Source organism: Papilio xuthus, unplaced genomic scaffold, assembly GCF_000836235.2.
Source record: "Papilio xuthus unplaced genomic scaffold, Pxut_1.1 DF828952.1, whole genome shotgun sequence".
Lineage (NCBI taxonomy): Eukaryota > Metazoa > Arthropoda > Insecta > Lepidoptera > Papilionidae > Papilio > Papilio xuthus.
In genome coordinates this window covers 1,318,246-1,339,346 of record NW_013529697.1, presented here as the reverse complement: position 1 = coordinate 1,339,346, position 21,101 = coordinate 1,318,246, and the positions used below count along the sequence as shown (strand labels likewise).

General features: G+C 33.5%; 1 protein-coding gene across 2 annotated transcripts in view; it reads right to left on the bottom strand.

The window, feature by feature from the left end:
- Positions 1-227: 227 nt before the first annotated feature.
- The window catches only part of LOC106127202 (polypeptide N-acetylgalactosaminyltransferase 2), a 50,837-nt gene continuing 29,963 nt past the window's right edge, over positions 228-21,101 (bottom strand). For both annotated transcript variants that reach the window (XM_013325267.1, XM_013325274.1), the window contains 9 exons: positions 14,375-14,616; positions 12,891-12,989; positions 12,496-12,563; positions 11,646-11,833; positions 2,352-2,465; positions 1,928-2,106; positions 1,480-1,686; positions 1,115-1,293; positions 228-880 (listed from right to left, as the gene is read on the bottom strand). In XM_013325267.1, the coding sequence (XP_013180721.1) occupies positions 606-880; positions 1,115-1,293; positions 1,480-1,686; positions 1,928-2,106; positions 2,352-2,465; positions 11,646-11,833; positions 12,496-12,563; positions 12,891-12,989; positions 14,375-14,616 (1,551 nt within the window). In that variant the 3' untranslated portion in view covers positions 228-605. The remainder of the gene's footprint in view (positions 881-1,114; positions 1,294-1,479; positions 1,687-1,927; positions 2,107-2,351; positions 2,466-11,645; positions 11,834-12,495; positions 12,564-12,890; positions 12,990-14,374; positions 14,617-21,101) is intronic.

Sequence of the window (21,101 nt, the reverse complement as noted above, 5' to 3'; positions counted from 1 at the left end):
TATAACCAATTTGCATTATTATTTAATTTGAATTCGTGGTTTTTTGTGTAACTCTACTAAACAGTGAGGGATTTTTAATTAGTGCTACTTGACTTGGAAAAAAGTATTTTAATGTTTTTTTTATAAGGTGGCAAACGAGCGAGCGGCCATCTGAAATCGCTGAAATAGCGAAGTGGCCGTTGCCCATAGACATACGCAATTGCATATGCGTTGCCTATATTTAATCGACGGAGGAGAGGATGCACAGAGAGAAAATATTTTCCCCTTTCCATGCATACTCTCATCCGGAAAGTCCACTTCCAATTGCATCGTTTCCCATTTTAATGTCATCGGTAATTGTGTTCTTGCATTATCTAGAGAAATATTAAATTATGTAGTTAAAAGTATTATGAAAATAATCGTATGAAATAATATATTGGAAAGTATTTTACATCCTAAGTTCTAAGAATTGTTTTAAAATATTCATTCTGTTTAAGTACATAGTTTAGTTGTTGTCTTTAACACTCATAAAAACTGCAAAGTAATGGTGTTAAAACAAAAAATACCCTGTTACAACGCAAACTCGAATCAGAGTCTTATTAAGCATCAGCAAAAAAAAAAAAACATTAAAAAGAGAATTGCTGGGTGATTTGATCTGGATCGCATTGTTCTAAATAAAGCGCGGGTCTGCTTGCATCGAGACATGCGTTTAGTTTCGCGTGTCGGATTATCTCTCCTTGCCGCCTCCACATTTGCGCGTCGTCAGTGGGGTCGCAGGCGGCCAGCACAGCCGTCACTCGGTCCTCGGGTGACAGTGAGATGCAGAGACTGTGGTGTCGTATCAGGCCGTTATCGAATCGCCACTCCTGATTACCTCCCGTGTTATGGCAAGGGTACATGCCTGGAGAATTATTAAATGTTTTTACTATTTAGTAATATTAAGCTAATATTAATTTGTAGTGATACATTACATTTAAATTCTTATCCAAAGTCCCGTAGGTGTACAGAAAGTCAAGCTTGTTAAATATAATTAATATCGTGGTAGTATTAACTGCATCTAATATTATCTACTTAAATCAGCTATACCATAGCAAAAGAAGGTTGGTTTTCGTTTGAACTCTCTGACGTCACTTACCGAGAGTGCCGTCTACTAGATGTCCCATGGTGTCTAGACAGCGCGGTCCCTGGCGTATGACATGCCCGTCGCCTGAGTTCTCAAGCGTCGGCACTTGCAGCTCTGGATACACGTTCTTAAGGTACCAGCGGAACGGCTTGCAGTGCAGCTTCTCGCGTAGTCGCACGCGCTCAGATATGCTGACAATGTAAAAAAAGAAAAAAAAATTACCTCTCGATCCTACCAATATGGAACCAGCAAAGATTAATCTGCGCGAATCAACAAACTAAATATTAGAAGGCGGATTTTTAACACATTAGAAAAGTAATTCGAAAGGAATATTCATGATACCTATTATCAAACCTTATTTAAATTTTAATACTCACTCTCCAAAATCGACTTGCTTTGCCAAAGGCTGTGATCTGTAATAGAGTTCCTTGTAGTCGTCCATCCAGACTTCAGCGGCGCGGCGCGTGTTCCTCGCGAAGACAGCGCCGGACCCGCCTGGGAACGTGTAGGGATGCCGCTTCCTGAACACATGACCCACCCGGGAACAGGGCACGATCTCCAGTGACCCTCCACACTGCCATACTCTGAAATATTATTAAAACTAAATCAGCCTAATGTCTTTAAGGCATTTATTTCTTGTTAATTTTAATCAACATGTGTAAGTGTTCTCTTAATTCAGACATAAAAGTCTTAGATTCCCTGACACTTTATAGACCGTTTAAGATAAAGTAAGCCAAAAATGACTAGATCTTGTTTTGTTTTTAGTTTAATTTTAGCATGCCTTAAAGTGAACTTGATTTCCTTTAATGAATTAAAAAGACTTGCCTGAAAGATATCTCGAGATTCTCCCCACCCCAGACGTCCATCTTCATATCGTATTTGCCGAGCTTGTTGAAGTATTGCCTGTCCATGCTGAAGAGACCGCCTGCGATCATGGGGGTACGGATCACCTGCGTGGGATCGCTCAGCCGGGCACTGCGCTCCGCATGGGATAGATATTCCCACTAAAGATTGTAAGATTACAAGAAAAACTTTAGTAGACGAGTAATTAAATTACTTTTATCCAGCAAACATGAGCAAACAAACAAACAAATGAACTATTAACGTCTAGTAATAAAACCGAATGGTCTGAAACGAAATCGCTCGATAAATAAAAATATCACCGTTGCCAGGGTGACGAAAAGTAATTAGTATAAAAAACTCTGTTGACGAACCGAAAATGGCAGTTGTATAAAGGTTAGTAGTTCACCTTGAATACCAGGTTCCAGTCGAAGCCGCCGCGAAGGTCGGCAGACGCACCGATGTACTGGAACGTGTCCATACTGATGACGTCAATAACTGGACACACCACCCTAGTTGGATCCTAGAAGTAAAGTTAGAATGAGTTTGGATCCTGTATTGTTTTGTGGGAAGGGGACTTCTTAACTCTATAGCATTTATCTCTCCTAGCCAATTATACAAAGAATTTATTGGCTGTAGTTTTAAAAGATTAGGTCATAGACTAAAAAAAAATATGGATGAATAGGGTACGATCCGTGGTACAATCTTGCACAAAACTCGTGCAAAAATCTCATGACAAAAAGGAGATAATAGAAGTATAGTAACTTAGGATAATCTATTATATTATTTATATAGATATTATTTAAAGTTTAAAAATACAAAACAAAAAACAACAAAATAAAACTTGTTTCAATGAATTAACAATGTCGCCGAATTTACAAAATATCACGTATGAATTAATATCTTAAATGGATTGTTAAAGGTCAGTTTCTTCTTGAATTATTAAGTAAAGATAATGAGGAAAAAGGAAAACAATGACAAGGCAATAAATATAGAAGAAAAAAACAATAATAGCAAGCGAGGTAAAGTGGAAGATGACCGCGCTTGGTCGTTAAGGGACACCTTAATTTTAGATTTTTCATACTAAATTTATACCCATGGATACTAATTAAGATAAGTATTCCTGTGTAATGTACAAAAGAGCATAGGAGGAGAACAGAGAAGGTGATTTCCGGGTTCATTGCTCACATAGTTGCTCTCAGCGGTATTTGGTGGGAATAGAAACATGAAAATTATGCAACTTTTACAGCAATTTATTGGACCGGTAGTTGTTGCCCGAAGCTTTATACATATGTAATCGTTTATTTATATAAAGTGTATATGTATGTATGCATGGATGGATAGATATTTGTTAGAAGGTATCTCCACAACGGCTCCATTGATCTCGCTGAAATTTGGCGTTAGAACACAGTCTGGAAGAACACGTAGGCTACTAATTTTATATTTCCGCGCGATCGGAGTTTCAAGCGACAGCTAACAATATGCGTTTGCAAATATTAATGATAACTTCTTGTTGCATTTATATTAAAAAGATTGATAGGACTAATGATGTGTTCTCTTAGTTATGTTTGGGCCTAAAATTCAGTTCATAATGATCCATTGTCATTATTTGAATTGAATTTAAGGCGATGTAGGTTGCACAAACTTAAACAACATCCGCTAAGAATCGATCGAGTCAGTACATTGTATACTGAATTGTAATTGTTTGATTAGCATTGATATGTAACGGACGGTTGCGCCTAAATTATTGTAATTCTCAACTATATATAAATGTGTAAATTGTTAGTTTTATTCAGACACACATAGGAATTTGTACGTTTTAATTACATGTACCGATTGACAACCACTCGTCTTGCACCCGTGTTTATGTGTTAGTGCGTGTGATGTATGTGTGTGTATGTGTGACTGTGTAGTGTTTGGAAAGTATGTAGGAGGTCACCTACAGATGTTCCTTAATTTTCTACATATTAAAAAAATATACATGCAAATGCACACACTCTCTCTTTCACACACGCACACATTCACACACACACAAACACATACTGCATAAATTAAAACCTATATAGGACCTAGATTAAGAGAAGGAACTTTCTGGAACACAGGTCCGTAACTATCATAGGAGGCAAAGTCCTAAGAAATTGTATTATGAGGCTAAATTAAGATTTATTCATTTATGTTATATTGGCCTTTTAAGACTTGTCATAATAAACTTTGAGTAGAATTAAATAACAAATGTAATTGAATTAGTTTTCGTAATAAAATACTTGTAATAATATCCATTCGCATCCCTTCACTTGTATCGTATTCCGAACAGTCATAGAATAGTCAAAGTCAAATACGATGCACGTAACCTTCAACATTCGAATACCTTTCGATCTCAAAGTGGCATATTTGGATGCAAGTAATAGTTGGTCAAGGTTTAAAAAATAATCTACTATGTCAAAATCTTCACATAAAATACTACGATATCTTACTAATATTATAAATGTGAATGTTTAGATGTATGGATAGATGTTTGGCACAAAGTATCACAGGAACTCGCTGAAATTTGGCATACATGTAGAACATATTCTAAAAGAACACGTAGACTAGTTTGTTTTTTTAATTACTCGCGGACGACAGCCAGTAACACATAGCTATATTTTTATATTGTACCAATACATTTGATTATTAATAATTATGCAGTTATTAATAATTTTTTTGTCTATTAAAAAAATTAAGATATAAAGCTTCTGTATTAGCGTCCTTGAAATATCAAAGGTTAATTACAATGTATTCATTAGTCAGAAGCGCAAAAGAGACAAAAATAATATAAACGATTTAATTATTTTTGTTATTAACGTAGCAATAGCAAAACTTAATAAAATTTAAAAACATCCAGAAAGAACACGACACGTCAGTCAAAGTGATTTGTTTATGTTGAAGTTTATTTATCATTTTCCTTAAGTCAGGTCAAGGTCAACCAGTAAAACTTAAAACATATTAACTTAGTACTATGTTATACCAAAAATATAGCAGATATAGCTACTATGGAAACAGTGTTTTACACAAAAATTAGACAGTCATCCACCGTAACTGGCAATCGACACAACAACTAAGCGACCATGACCAAGGTCGAACATGACAAGGTTAATTTCTACCTAGATAATTACGACCATATTTCATTTTGTGTTTACCTGCTAAAGTTATAAAATGTTACTATATTACTAATATTATGATTGCGAAACTTTAGGTGTGTGGATGGATGGATGTTTGATAGAAGTTATCTCCAAAACGGCTGCATGTATCTCGATGAAATTTGGCATAGATGTAGAACATACTCTGGAAAAGCACATAGGCTACTAACTATTTTTTCGAGATTTTTTATATTTACGAGAGGGCAAAGACGAGGGTGAGAACTATTGAAAAAACTGTAAAAGCTCTTAGATTTCAAAATACTTTGAGTTGGGCAATATAGCATTTAGTATGTAACATGTTCATTTAACTCTTAAAATAATTATGACACAATAATCAGAGAGCATAACAACGTGAGAAAGAAGGTAAAACAAACAGATTACTGTTAGGTAACGATTACCTAAGAGAGAATCGCACAAGTGACCGATATAAATTATTATTATATAGGCGTACTTGTCTGCAATAAAGTTAATGCTGGTTGTGTAAAGCACGACGGCCGAGGGTACAGCATCGATGATCCGATTTGCGCAACACAAAGTATCTTCCGTTCACTTTGACCACGTAATGATTTAAGGTACAAGCGTTAGCGGATACACGATTATATTATAATGATTAATATTACTTTCTAATAGGTAAATTCATCATCAAGTGCCCTTGTCCCTACGAAGGGTTGGCAAAGTATGTTCTCTTTTTCTTACGTATATCATCTTTCATACAATCTATCCATACTTTCTTTGGTCTTCTACCTTTGAAGCCATCCACATTCAATCACTCCAATCAATTACAATTTTTGTATACGTATGTTTTAATGTCATTACGAAGAATACATTCCAAATCGGTACAATACGGAGATGCAATTTATATTTTTTAATATAATATACTACTTTTTTTTTTAAAACAATGAGAAAACTTTTTTTTTTGCTACAAATAGATTGAAATTCGTTACTTATACTGGAATTTATAATGTTATGAATTGAATTTACAATTTATCGCTCAGCGCTTGTGTTTTGCACATGTCTATCGAATGCATCTTAGTATCTGTTGCCACTATGTGAGGCAAGTTACTTTCAAACTAAATCGCTTTTGCAATTTACCTCGATCGAGGTGCGCGGGCGCATCGCGTTGCGTTCCACTGTGGATTACTTGCAACTGACCAATTTATTATGTTTTTTTTATTGTGATTAATTTAATGTAAAGTATGTTTACTTTAAACTATGCAGTTATATAATCACTATTAAAATAATAAAAAACCTTCTTAAGGTGTCCAAGAGTGCTCTAAAATCCTCGAAACATTATTATGTGGTTTAATTTAGAAGGCAATAATATCACAATTTTTTTTATTTATATTCAAGCTCATTTGAAAGTCAACGGTCGATGGACATCAGTCATTCAAAACTATTATTATAAAGTAAACGTAAATTTGATACTCAAAATTCATACTTATGCAATTGTGCATTTACAGTCTATGCAACTAACGAAACAGGTCGTAACCTTTTTGAAATAGTTAGCGAACAATAGCTAAAACTCATGCAGAAATGTATTAGAAGACACTCTTAAATTAAACACGTGTTTTAACCCTTTGACAGCTGATTGAGATTGTGAACGGTTGTAAAAGAGAAATATACGTACTCTGTTACTTATGTGTTAAGTATAATGGAAGTCTACGCATAATCATATTTGTCAAATATCCCCCTCGGCAATAGAGTTACGGTAACGAGAGTTTAATCTCATCATGCGATAAATGATAATCTATCAAAAACTTATGTTAAAATCTTTATTACTAACTTAGATTCTAAATATTTAAGTATGGACCTTCATAATATTACACAAAACGACCTGTTAACCCTGAAAAGTTTTATTAAACGAGTTTTAATTTTACCTTATTACCTTTTTAATAAAATAAAAACAAAAACAAATTATTGTTTCATTAATCTGTATCTAAGCTACATTAAAAACTCCAATGACATTAGTAAATGTCACTGTAGGTTATGAATACAAATTAAAGCTCGTTAAAATAATTTTAGAATTAAATGTATGTTGAAATTTGATCTTTATTATTTTGTGATTAGCTTAGATTTCGTCAAATATTTTTGTAAGGCAATACTTTGTTAAGTTGACCAGTGGTATCTTTACAGTCTTAAGAAGTAAGAAATAAAGAACACAGAATAACTACACTATAGATTAACGAATTAGTTTGGTAAGCTTCTATCACTTTTTGGGATTTAAAAGCGTCATGAGATCAAGTCAATAATAGATATTATATAAGGATTCAAATGTATGATCAAAAATTCTTCGAGCTTCGACCCTTCTTTCTCGTCTGAAAAACTGACGAGATTAAAAATAATATAAAAAAAATGTTTAAAAAATTTTGCGATCTTTTCTATACTTTAGCAAAAGCTCTTGACCTATTTTCTATGATACGTTCACTTTTGGCGCACGATTTAAAATAGTGTTATTAAAAACATCCGAAATATTAGTAGAGATGATTTGGATTTTATTTTCAAAAAAAGAACGGTGAACGTTGTACAGCGTCACGTCGCTCAGTCCTTGACATTAGCGTGATAGTCACGTCCCGTCAACGTCTAGCACGCTCGCATAACTTAGGGTCGAGACACACGGAATGTTCTCAATATTGTCAAAGAGCTTTCAGATTAAGAAAAAAAAATTGTCTCTGCCATCACTTATGGTCAGTCTAGCGAAATATTCATAATATTTTGAGATATTTTCTTTTGATTTTATAATACTGTAAATAGGAACTATACCTAAAAATGACTTGATATCCAATTTCCAAATCAGTGAAACTTGCGTCTGTTACTGTTAAGTTTATTGTAGAAGCAATGTTGTCGCTAGTGTGGACTGGCCCTTAGAGTATTAGCGCATCACTAGACATAATGCGGTGACATTTTAAAACCACAATGTTGCAACTATCGGATGCTTGCGGTTCAAACCGCAAATGCAAGTGAACGAATCGAAAATTATATACAAATGTCAAAAGATCTTTAGCAAATGGTATTTCACCCTTTTGCCATTAATCAACATTTTTTTTTAATTTATACTGCCTTTTTAAGATTAGTTATTGAATCTTGTTTCAATGTTGAAGTCTGTGTTTGAATTTGGAAGACAATAAACAGGAGAGCTCGTGGCAGTGATATTTAAATCAGTCGCATTCTAATTTTGAATTAAAAACTATAACAGGGGTAATAGAGTTGAGAAGTGAGATCATACAGTTCGGCAAACTGTAAACGAAACAACAATGAGGTACCAATAGGAACACGACTCAACGTCCCAATTAAAAATTACTTAATTTGCCTGTCCTAGACTCAGTCCTTTGCCGCGGTCGCTCTCAATTAAATGTCTTCCATTTCAATTAAAATTGTTATCGTATTCGTTAATTGATTAATTATACATACAAGGGATACATACATGTCTTCTTGGAATGAAATATCGACGACGAAATGTTCACTGTTGGTTTAATATAAGAACACAATACCCAATTTTCTGATTTGTGATTTACTTCACATCACTAATTATGTCATGTTGACAGGTGTCAAAGTCACTCGTATAGTTTTTTATAACCTGCCAGTTTTCTTAATAAACAAAAATCAATCATTTCGCATTTCGTAATAATTAACTGATAAAGTGTTACGAATAAAAATTGCCTGGTGCCACATCTGTTTTGTCACGTGATAACGTAATTTACAATTAGCGAACTAATTCGACCGTTAATATGCGAATTGGACAGTTTGTGGTCTGCATACGAAATATACAGACAAATAAATTGCCAGGAATACTGTGAAATGCTGTACATTTTGAATGTTACGTGAATAAGCGTAAAATGTTATAGATTTTATAGTTTTATAGAAACAATTGACTTCTACGTATTGTCATCCCTTTCATTCACTTTGCAAAAACAGAGATAGCAATATAATTCGTAATCTTTTAGCATTAGGAGCTTACAAACACGGTAACGCATATATTAGCTATGTTACAAAATCACCGAGCGTGTATGATTCAAGATAATAACAGCCATTACATTCCACTTCATCTTTATCTAAGATTTGTGGCTGTGATGCATGCAGTATTAAATTAGCTAACATTTGTCATCTTCAATGACAACCGTGAGATAAAGAGTTACTGAAATATTTGTGAATTTTATTTATATTACGCATTTTCCCGTAGAGAAATTTATAAAGATACTGAGCTTAGGATTTGATAATTAGAATTTCTTTAAAGGGACGATCAAACAAGGTCATTTTAAGTAATATGTTACATTTGTTTGTTTTATAAAATCTAATGTACAATTAAAATTGAAATTGTCATTTCGTTCTAAGAATACTTACACAAACTATATTCATATATTAATAATTGCATCAAATATTCAATTCTACATTTTTTTAAACTTCCCGCGCATTTCTCTTCTTTGTCTTTACCTATCTTTTTTATTAATTGAAAAGGCAAAGGTTGTTAGTGGCCAGTATGCCACGTCTTTGGCAGAATGTTTAATTTTCACTCATCATAATGTTTTTATTATCTGTGTTATAAACACGAAATTGTAACGAATAGGGATTATGTTAGACTTAGTATGTGTAGGTTATCTTGTGCAAATGTTTGCCAACGTTGCGAGATCTCGAGCGAGTTTCAACATGAAAATGTTAATAGACGTTGATTATATTTGAATTAATTAACTCTTATCTGAGCATATTCAGAGCAGTTATGTATTTCCTAATTGTTAAGTGTTTTTAAATATTTTTTTAACGATCCTGAAAATATACTAACAGTAGGTCAACTTATATTTCTGTCTGTGGAACCCTTTTATTTATCAGAAACTTTCAAATGCACTACAATATCTTTGTGTAGACAAATTCGTAGATGTTTAATTGTTGGCGATGTTATTACCAACAGTCGGCAAATAACTTTATCCATTTGCTACATTTGCCTTTTACCATAAACAACTTTGTTTATGATTTCCTAAGCAATAATGTGATAAATTGATGGCAAATTATACGTCAAGTTATGCATAATGATCGGATGTTGCAAGCATCGGACAATGCAATCGTCTAGGACTGGATATTCACGGAAAAGATTTCCAAATCTATTTGTACATTGTAGTGTATTGGTGTTTATATCGACTTTCACACAATCATTAAAATGCATATTTAACAACTAGCATATAACTGTAGTCATGACTAATTTGGCTATAACTTTATCGAAAAGAAAAATGCTTACATTGAGCCGTACGGGATATCCCCAAGTAGCATTGCCAGACGTCTGGATAAAGCCGGACATATGTAGGCTTTTTGATTGCGTGTCCGGCCAAAATAAAAGACGTCCGGGCTGTACCCCTTTGTAGAGCTTTTTACATTTCGCAAACGAGAATGGCTGAGCGCAGGCATTGAGAGTCGTTCACAATATTGTAGGGTGTCCGGCCTTTCTATCCAAATATCCAGGCAAACCGACCTGGCAACCCTTTTTTTTTTCAGAGGGGAATGCTTTATGCATACTCCGCGCCCCGGGGGGGACGCGGTAGTTATGTGGGATTCTCCTCCATAGCGGAGGCATACCCACTAAACCCCTCTGTTCCTCCAACGCATCGGGACGGGACCACGGGCACGCTTTCGCTCTCGACCTGGCAACCCTATCGCCAACTATTGCCGGATAAAACTCAGCCTTATTTTTAAAGACAATCCTACTTTTATAAAATCTATTTGTGAACTTAATTTAAATGGTTATTAAATGTAAATGAAATAAGACTTTATGCATAAATGTACATTACAATGTTAATGTAATGAAACATCGTTTAAATGTATTAAAGATAAATTGTGTCGTTTTTTTATGTATCTTGCCTCATAAATAACCAATGTGCCGATACTGTCTACATCGAGGTCGGAGGTCAGAGTAGATTACTAAGTTATTTTTAACGACAGTTCCTTTTTTACGTTAAATAACATAGATGTTAATATTATAATGTTCTATAAAGATAATATATTTATAGAAATTATAATATGTGTACAACTAAATGAAAAATAAACAGTGTTTATTAATTCCGATAACAATAAAGCACGAATTACGTTAACGTATTATCTTTTACTACGTATAACTTTATATTATTATGAGTTAAGGTTTAATCTTATATCTTTAAATGAGCAATCCTTGTCCGGCTCCAATGATTTTCATAAAATTTAGTATATAGGGGGTTTCGGGGGCAATAAACCGATCTAGCTAGGAATCATTTTTAGAAAATGTCATTTTATTCGTGTTTTATCGATAAACAACTTAAACATAAACTTAACTTTTTCTATCAGTAAGATCGAAAAATATTTCATCATTTTATTAGTAATTCGTACTTCAATATGATTTCCAAAAAACACAATTTAAAAAAAAGAAATACCGAGCAAAGCTCGGTCATCCAGATTTTATTGTTTATATGAAATACTTTAAAATCAAATAAAACCAAATAAACTAATCTTAGAGGTCGATATTCAAAAAAATCCCCATAGTTTTTATTAAATAAGGTTCGTTTCTCACATACCTCTTTAATCCTCTGCAGCAGTGGCTCCAGCCAGTGCACGTTGCATTCCACATGTGAGTCTAGGAAAGTAAGTACAGGCGCAGTAGCAGCGTCAGCGCCACGCACTCGGGATCTCATCAGACCCTCGCGCGCTGAGTTCCTGATCACACGAACTTTGCGAATAGCTCGGAGCGACGCGCCGTCCTCAGCTGGCAAAAAACAACAGGGTCTATGAACTTACTATCAAGAAGATGTAAAAATCTGAAGGTGTTCTGTTCCTATCTACTGTTTGTTTTAAATAGACAAAGGTGATTATATTTTTCAAACTTTCGTTAGTCATTATCATGTTTTAGCCGTTTTTATATAAATTTAAGTTTATTATAATATAAACAAAGATATATTACCAACAAACAGTGCGTTCACATAGCTTTGATACCTATGAACGAGTATAATAGAGCGGCTGTGAACTCAAACACCGGCTCACTTTCATACCGGCTCGCTTCAAATTCTCCAATTAGCTTTGTGAAGCGAAATGTACTCTTGCTATTGTTCATCAAACAATGCTTGAAATTTAATAAGCGCCCTATTGTTTTCTTTTTCTTAATATGTGTGTGGTTCTTAATTAAATATCGTGGTATCATTGATTAAGTGCGTATTGAAGTGAAGTAAATTAATTATCTACTGTATAACTTGGTGTAGTCGTTTTCAGATATCTTGGCGGCTCTTAACTTGGTTGCGTAGAACACAATTTTAATCTTATCTGGGCGTAGCAGGTTGCGAGGGGAAGGCAGTTCGCAGCTCGGTGAGTTTGAGCCGATAAGATATTTGAAAAGAACTATACACACTTAGGTTATAAAATGTTATAGCTTACGGTTATCACTGAAGTCGTCTACAAGAATGATCTCTTTTATCAGGTGTTCGGGACTTCTGTTGAGAACACTAAAAAAAAACAAATTAATTTATACTAATTATCCTTATGAGGACATGGATTATCATTATAAATCTTGTAATTACTTAATCAAAGGTCAATAACCTCTCAATGAGTCTGACATTCAAAAGCGCTTAATATAAGGAGGGTAGAATCTTGTGTGGTAAGAAGAACGTTAAATATGTGGAGAGGTACACAAGTAGACGTAGAATTGGGTGAAAGGTGACACAATTTAGGTGGAAGTAGCGTCTGAGGTGACGGAAGGTATGACGGAAACTTGAAGCGGCAACCCTAGGTAAGTGTAAAAATGACAGAGAGATGATTGGTGTAATTTTTACCTGACAACAGTACGAAGCAGTGTTGATCTTGCTTCATTGTGGAACGTGATAATGACACTGGTCTCAGGTAAGTCATTGTCGTATTTCTTTAAACGGCACCTGTATATTTAACAAACATAATCCATTTAGAGGAAGTAACTCTAAAGTAATCTTAAATAAAAAAATAAAAATTGAAACAGCCTCAAAAAACAATGTAACTCTTTATTAAAAAGATACAAGAATGCCAGAGATACTGGCGACTTACATTCACTAAGGCGTTCTTTATATCATTGCCGTAATGTTGGTACAAAACTATTTACCTAGTCTACCTATTTGCTATCTTAACATACTTTAAAGCATAGTCTTCATATAGGTATCAATTTCTTACACATTCGGGATTCAGAATGCGATCTGTCGCTTCCAGATTTGGAAATCGATGACTAAAGCACACGGCACATGCCCTAATTAAGTTCTAAATTAGTTTAATGCGTTTATAATTCAGATAAGTTTATAAAATCTTAAGTAAATGGACGGTGTATATGTGTGCGACAAAACAATTTCACCTTAATTAAGAGTGTAAACTAATTTCCAAAAGTTGTGTTGTTTGACTTTTAAAAAGATTTTACTAATAAACAGACATATAGTTTTTTATTTATTTAAAAACAAGGTCAAAAATTATATTAGCTCTTTTACATAAGAGACCTGGATATAACCTTGATAACTAGCTTAGTTTAAATTGCATCACCTGTGCCTAATAAATATTAATTAATGAGTCAAATACAGGTTTTTAAATAGTAATAAAACTAAAGAAGATAAACATAGATAGAAAATATAAGCATCGTTTTATTTTGTACCAAAATTTTTTAATGTTTAAAATTACGCGTATATTTTTTAATTTACGCAAGCACATGCAAAAACGGAATTATTTAGAGCCAGTTAAATTTAATTTGTGCATCGTTAGTCGAATTCAGGCCGAGGTTTCTGTAGGTCTATTAAAATTCACGCATCTCAATGCAACAACATACATCGGAGGTTGGTGTTAGAAGTTTTTTAAACTGATAACAGTGTAATCTTTTCCTGACCTTGTATGCAGTTGTATGTTTAGTTGCATTTGTCAAGTCTTCATGATTTTCCAATTCATTATACATATTGCATAACACATTCCTCTCTTTCTCATAAAAAGCATATATTAATAGGTTTTGTACAGTTAGCTGCATTAATATTTACAATACTTGGAGAACTTGTATAGGCATTCCGTCTCAAAAATACGTACTTGTTCGTCAATATTATTGTATTATTATTCATGGTTGATAGTATAAGCACGGATGCGTGCATACTTTTGAAGCTGAAGACGTATACATTTTTCTGAAGCTTTATAAATGTATACATATTTATGCGTCTGACTGTACATTGCAACTCGTCGTCTAAAGCAGTGCTTAAGACAGTGATGAAGAGGGTATTGAAAGGATAAAAGATCTGTTGCCGAGGCATGAAAATCAACTTACATAGCATTCCTCGTGTCAGGTACAGCTCTGTTGCTAGGCAGGATATCGGACGCGGCTTGGTTGAAGCGGTTCCGTATGTAGGGGTCCTTATCTCTCTTGTCTCCGGAGACATAGCCACCCTCATCAAAGTAAGTCTTCCCTGTACTACCAGTTCCATAGTTGTCTTCAGGTGAGGCGGGACTGCTCTCTGTGTCTTCAACATCTGCATGTTGTTTGATAAGACGGAGCGCGATATTTTCTTCCTAAAATAAAAATAAAAGTATGGAATTGTTACTGGGATTATTTTGTTTAGTTATGCAAGTAGTCACTTTCATGTTGTTAATACGTTTACCGGCTCCACTTGCGAGTTCAATTTGATACGAAAAAATTGAAAATGGCATGGAATGTGTTAAACATGAAACTAAATATAGAAAGAATATTATATTCAAGTACATGTTCACTTGGAAATTTCGTAAAAATAACACAATAAAATTTTTATAACGTATTTCTAAAACATTTCCACGTGCATATAAACCTGTCCTGAATATGTTAGGAAGGTAGCGCCCCCGTAGTGCATTTGTCTAACTTTATAAAGGCTGTAACACACGTGAGCTAACTGGGGCTTGAGACATGAAACGTGTCTGCAGAAGACGTGTTTTGTGTCAGTCAGACAACCGCAACGATGTAAATTTATGTCTTTATGTTGTATTAAATTAGAAGAAAACTAAATATACCCGTTTTAAATCTTCGACGGAGAGTTGCTATGTTGTATGATGAATTCTCAATTTTTGCTAGACATAACTTAGAAGTACTAGTTGTCGCTCGCGACTCCGTCCGTAAAATTAATAAAAAACCTAATAAGTAGTCTATGTATTCTTTCAGATTATGTTATAATCTATGACAAATTTCAGCGAGCCATGCAGACGTTCTGGATGTACCTAACAAACATCCATCTATCCATACATCCAAACATTTACATTTACAATATTAGTAAAAAGTAAAATATATGTACAAGTACATCAATCTGGTATTTTAGGTCTCCACGCCATTTTAATATTTTACAATTTATGTAACATTAAATACTTAAGTTACGTAAGCCCGTAAATATTTTCATAATCCGAGAAGTATTTTACACGTAAAATATTTAACTAAGCCCCGCTCCAGAAATAATATCTTTTCGTGAAAATATATCTCTTTTCAGATTAAACGAAAACTCGCCCCTTCCCACCGACGCTCAACTGATAAGTAATTCAGCTTAGAATTGGTTTTCCTTGTATGTATACGTATTTTTAGTATATATATAACCTTTGTATATTGTCAAAATCATAAGCATATTTTAATAAACAAACATAAAAAAATTGAATAACAAACATAATTCCAATTTTTATTCTTACTCTTTGAGCAAAAATGGTTGCAATTATATTGTTTCACAATCTCTTTATTATATATACTAGATGTCGCCCGCGTCAACGATCATGCAGAATTACAAAAACATCATTAGTAGCCTATGTGTTCTTACAGACTGTGTTCTACGTCTGTACTAAATTTCAGTAAGATCTATGCAACAGTTCTAGATATACCTTCCAACAAACATCCATTCATCTAAACATTCGTATTTACAATATTAGTAAGATATATATTACTTCCATATTACCTACTTCGTCATTTTTCTTGTTGTTACGTTTTAGTTTTCTATTATATATAATAAAAATGTCTGTCATTCGAACATTCCATTCAGTAAGAATACTGCTTCATTATGTATATTATGTAAATATAAAGTGATTCTCCACAAACCTTGACATATAAAATAAAATCTGATTTATATAATAGCTAGTCCCCACACTGGTTCTAGAATGTGTTAATGGAAAGGTTTGTAACATTACGCATCGGATAGAACATGAATGCAAGTTTAATTGTTACTTAAATCGTCTGTTAGTGTGCGAAATCTGCCATTAGAAAAGGCAATGAAACTATGACTTTGAGCCACAATCTAGAGAGTTATAGAAAAAAAAATTATTGATTTATTATACAAAGATGATAGTTATCAAAATTTAAATAAGGATTGCTTTCCGCCTAACGTCTATAGAACAAAGAAAAAAACCCATTGGGCCTATTGATTGGCAGGCCGATTAGTCCAATCCAGTCCAGATAGTGTAATCGTTTGTATTCGTGTGAGTATGTAAATCTAGTTAAGGTAATTTACATGGACTGGCTATAAGACGTAGTATTTTGTGCCTATTTGATTTTCGCCATTTGGCGCTGATGGTAGCGGATTGTTGGGATGGTGTGGATTCGAACAGACGCGTTTAAATCGAAAGATGCAAAAGCTGCAATTTTCTAGAAATCGCTTATCCGTTTATACAGGTTTCTTATTATTATATTCGACTTTGAAAGAAAATGTCAGATGTGAAGCTTTAAAGGAGAAATCATGTGACATTGGAGCTTGTTCATAAACTTGAAATTGTGAAAAAGATTCTAGATTAAAGAGCAATAAAGATTTAATATGTAGGTATTATTTTTTATACTTTATTGTTATTATTGAGGTCGTGATGACCCCAGAAATGAAATTTTAATTAGGAACTATATCATTGTTAATAGCCGACATGTTATTGTGACATTTTGTAGACTGAAAGAGATTCAAATAAATCAGTAATAGAGCGGACATTACAAACATTTAAAATTAATCTTACTTCTTACTAGTATTATAATGCGATGGATGTTTGTTTGAAGGTATCTCCGGAACGGCTCAACGGATTTTTATGAAATTTGACACACATGTAAAACATAGTGTGGAATAACACATACGCTACTTATTAAGTTTTTTTTTAATTCAGCGTAGACGGAGTTCCGGGCGACAGCTAGTTTATTCATAATCGTCAGTAGTGCTTATGTCATGCGTCTGAAATGGCATCTGCACTTCAGACGCAAGTGACAAACTAGACTTGATATCTGGTGACACTCTTCTTAGATGTTTATGAAGTTTTACCGATATTGAACAATTTGGTATAGTAGGTCTGATTTCCAGATTCGTGTTAATTTTTGTTTGTTTTTCTAAGCGACTCGCCATTAAAATCGCGGTTCTCATCACGAGCTCAGCCGCTAGTTACACGAATACGTCCTGTCCTACGTTTGGAATTTCGCGACACCGTCCGAGAGTTAGAACAAGCGCTTTGATTTTACGTCCTTACAGATGGAACAATATAAACCTGATATTGAAAATCCTTGCTTGTATAAAAAAACAGGAAAGCGAATTTTTATAACCAATAAAAATATATATATATATTCAGTTTGCAGCTGTCGCATTGGATCGAAGCCGTTGCGACTTCCAGTCGTAATTTATTCTTGTATAATCCTGTTTCAGACTTTGATATCAGGGCTGCTTACGTAGAAACGCTTTTGTGGACAGTTTATACTAAAATTGCACTTAATACGATATTGTAAAACACTATTATATATCTACGTTATAAATATATTTTAGATTAAAAAAATATTACAATAGTTTTTGAATTTATGTAAATAAATTGTAGAGCGTAAATCTTACTAATAAATTCGAACGTTTGGATGGATGGATTATTATAGATTAACGGCTTAATAGATCTCAGTGAAATTTGGCATAGAAGTAGAACGTAGTCTGGAAGAGACATAGACTACTAATTAAGTTTTCTTTTTATAATTCGCATCAATAAAAAAAATGTTTTGATTCTCTTTCCCTTTTATGTTGGGAAGCCACAATACTATTTCCACGTTTACATTTATGTATCTTCTATCTTCTTTTCTTAACTCTTACACAAATGTTCTGTGGAAAGGTATTTTTGACAGCCCTGATAGAGTCAAAACAATTGGCAAATATCCACTAGAGGCGCTGCCAACGGCTCGTTAGTTACAAGTTGGTTACGCTTTGTTGGCCCTAGCTCGACTCTCAAGTGTTGGTATTTAGACCCGCTCTTTAGTCTGCTCGAACTAAACGGGAAAGAGTTCATCTTGAATTTGTTACGTTAAATTGTTGGTATTAAAGAGTATTTATGTAAAAATTTAAAAAAAATAATTAAACATCTTATTTACATACTGGCAGTAATTTAACATTCTACTAAAGATTTCTTATGAGCAAGTTTAAAAAAAATAGTAGCTAGAGGTAAGATTTAAATAACCTTATGCTAACATAGCATTAATTATAGCGCCGCTAAAGTCATAATTAAACGAATAAAAATGTAAAAGAGCTAAAATGCGGGCAGTATACCTGAATGTTTTAAATTCATGCATTTTAAACATGTTTGTTTTATTGCATAATGCTTTCCTTGAATATTTATTGGATATATTTACATTGATACGAAATATAATACAGACTGGCGTGAAGGGAAAACAATTTCACGTTTCGTCATCGTACAAGGAAAAAATAGGAACATGAAGTGGTTTTGGCTGGAGAAGGGGAGGCGTATAGGTAGTAATCTTCTTTTTGCGCGTCCCGTCCTCTGTTAATTAAACCATAAACAAATGAGGATGTCTATGGCCAAGGGTAATTTCCCTTTTATGGCGAATTTCAGTGGCTGTTTGTTCGACTGTCATCTTATAATATAAAGTAACATAAAAATATCATGATTACGTATAAAATAAACAGAAATGTTCACTGTATAGTGCACGCGAAGCATTTTTAGAAGGACTTACTTTTGTCTTCTCAAAATTGAATTTTACCCTGGGGTAACCCTACATGTAATATGTTTGTATTTCAAATAGAATTAAAGGTAAGACAACATGTTATCTTACATGTTTTTGGCAGTGTAAATCATATAAGTTATGAGGAAATCTCAGACTAAATTACTGATTATTTTATCTTCTATCCCAGTTGTGTTCTTAATTTGTAAGGCGTTGTAAAAAACATTTTATACAAAAATATGCTAAAAGAGATGTCTAGCAAATGATGTTACTTAAACAAAAGATAATTCGTCTTTAATCAGTTGTGGGAAAGGAAAACGGTAGAGAAATGTCCGCTGCGCGGGTAATTACCGACTTTAACGATCATTCACAAACGAGAAGTAATTGTCGCACACATTTTCACGTTGTTCTCGGTATTTGAACAAAAAAAAAGACGAAATTCAAATCAATGTAATATTATGTTAAATATCCATGGCCGTAATAACTTTTTTCAGTACTCCACGATTTTTATTTGTATACTATCTAACTTCTTACTGTTAAAAAAAATCGGAAAATGTGGCAGTGTATTGACGCAACAGTTGTCCTACTAAAATGTCGACGTTTATGTCCCTTTACTATTCATTCTGACGCTGGACTTTGTAATGAAAGCACGTCATTCGCGCCAAGTAATTCTAACTTATACTGTCTAAAATTACTAATGATTATTCGATGGATGTTTTTTTTAGAAGATATCTCAAGAACGGCTGCATGGATGTCGCTAAAACTTGGCATAGAAAACATAGGCTAATAAGTTTTGTTTTTATTTCTACACCGATTAGTTATTAAAATTAGGGTTTATATTCGATAATTACCTATGAAAATAAAGTTTTACATCGTAGTATAGTTGTGAGGATCAAAAGAGTGAAATTTTATCATAAAATCTACTACGCTGCGTGAACTAACCTAATCATTCTTTAACATATAATAAAGATTATAAAAGTCAAATATCTTATACTAGACCTCAAGTGAAATGTACGCGTAACTAATAAAATTTATATACGCTTTCAAAGAACCCGTTTTGTAACTTTATTCCTATCATTAAGTGTTTCTAAAATATTAAACATCCTGTGTAATATTTAAACAAGTTTCTAGAAGCTTTCAAAAGATAAATTCAATTTATTAACCAATTAATTAATTTTCAATTTCAAAACTTATTTGAATTAAAGTAACGTTTAATTTATATTATATTAATTTATCAAATAGGAAAATACAGTATTGGAAAAGTAAAGGAACATCTTACTTCTTACTAATATTATAAATGCAAATTTTCAGATTGATGGATGTTTGTAAGAAGGCACCTCCATAATAGCGGCATGGATCTAGCTGTTATTTGGCATAGTAGAACACAGTCTGGAAGACCACGTAAGCTACTAACTTTTTATTTTTTCTCTGCGGTCGGAGTCTCGGGCAAATATTTAATTTAATATTAATAAAGAAAAACTACTTTAAAGATAGGTAAAATGTGTATCTCGTGAAAGCTGAAAAGGAAAAGTGTTAAAATACCTAGATTTGGCTCACGAGGTTACCGCCATGTGGCGTATGAAATCGACTACCATTATTCCGATAGCCGTATCGGTAAATGGACTGATAGCGAAGAGCTTCGACCAACATCTCAAGAAGCTCTCGCTACACAGTTGGATTGAGGGCCCGATACAAAAGGAAGTTATCCTAGAAACCGCGCGCATCGTGAGACGGTTCCTGTCTCTGCAGCCCTGACCACTGGTTGTTTGAGTCATGGGATTCCCCAGCCGGTGGTGTTCTGTTTTTAATATAATATGTTTTGTATATTTTTTTTTGGATATGAAATGTACTATATTAAAGATATGATAAATAAATGTATTTGGTAAAATGTCAAGATCTAGAAGATTTGTGTTAATATAATATAGCTTCCTGATTCTAATAATAACATTGATCCAAACACATCATTATGCAAATGTGCAAGCCATTATCATATTTACAAAGCACGATTACATTACCTAAATAAACTGTTATTAAAATGCATTTATTTTTATTCTTGTATTTAAAAAGAAATAAACATTTTAATCACTACTAATATTTT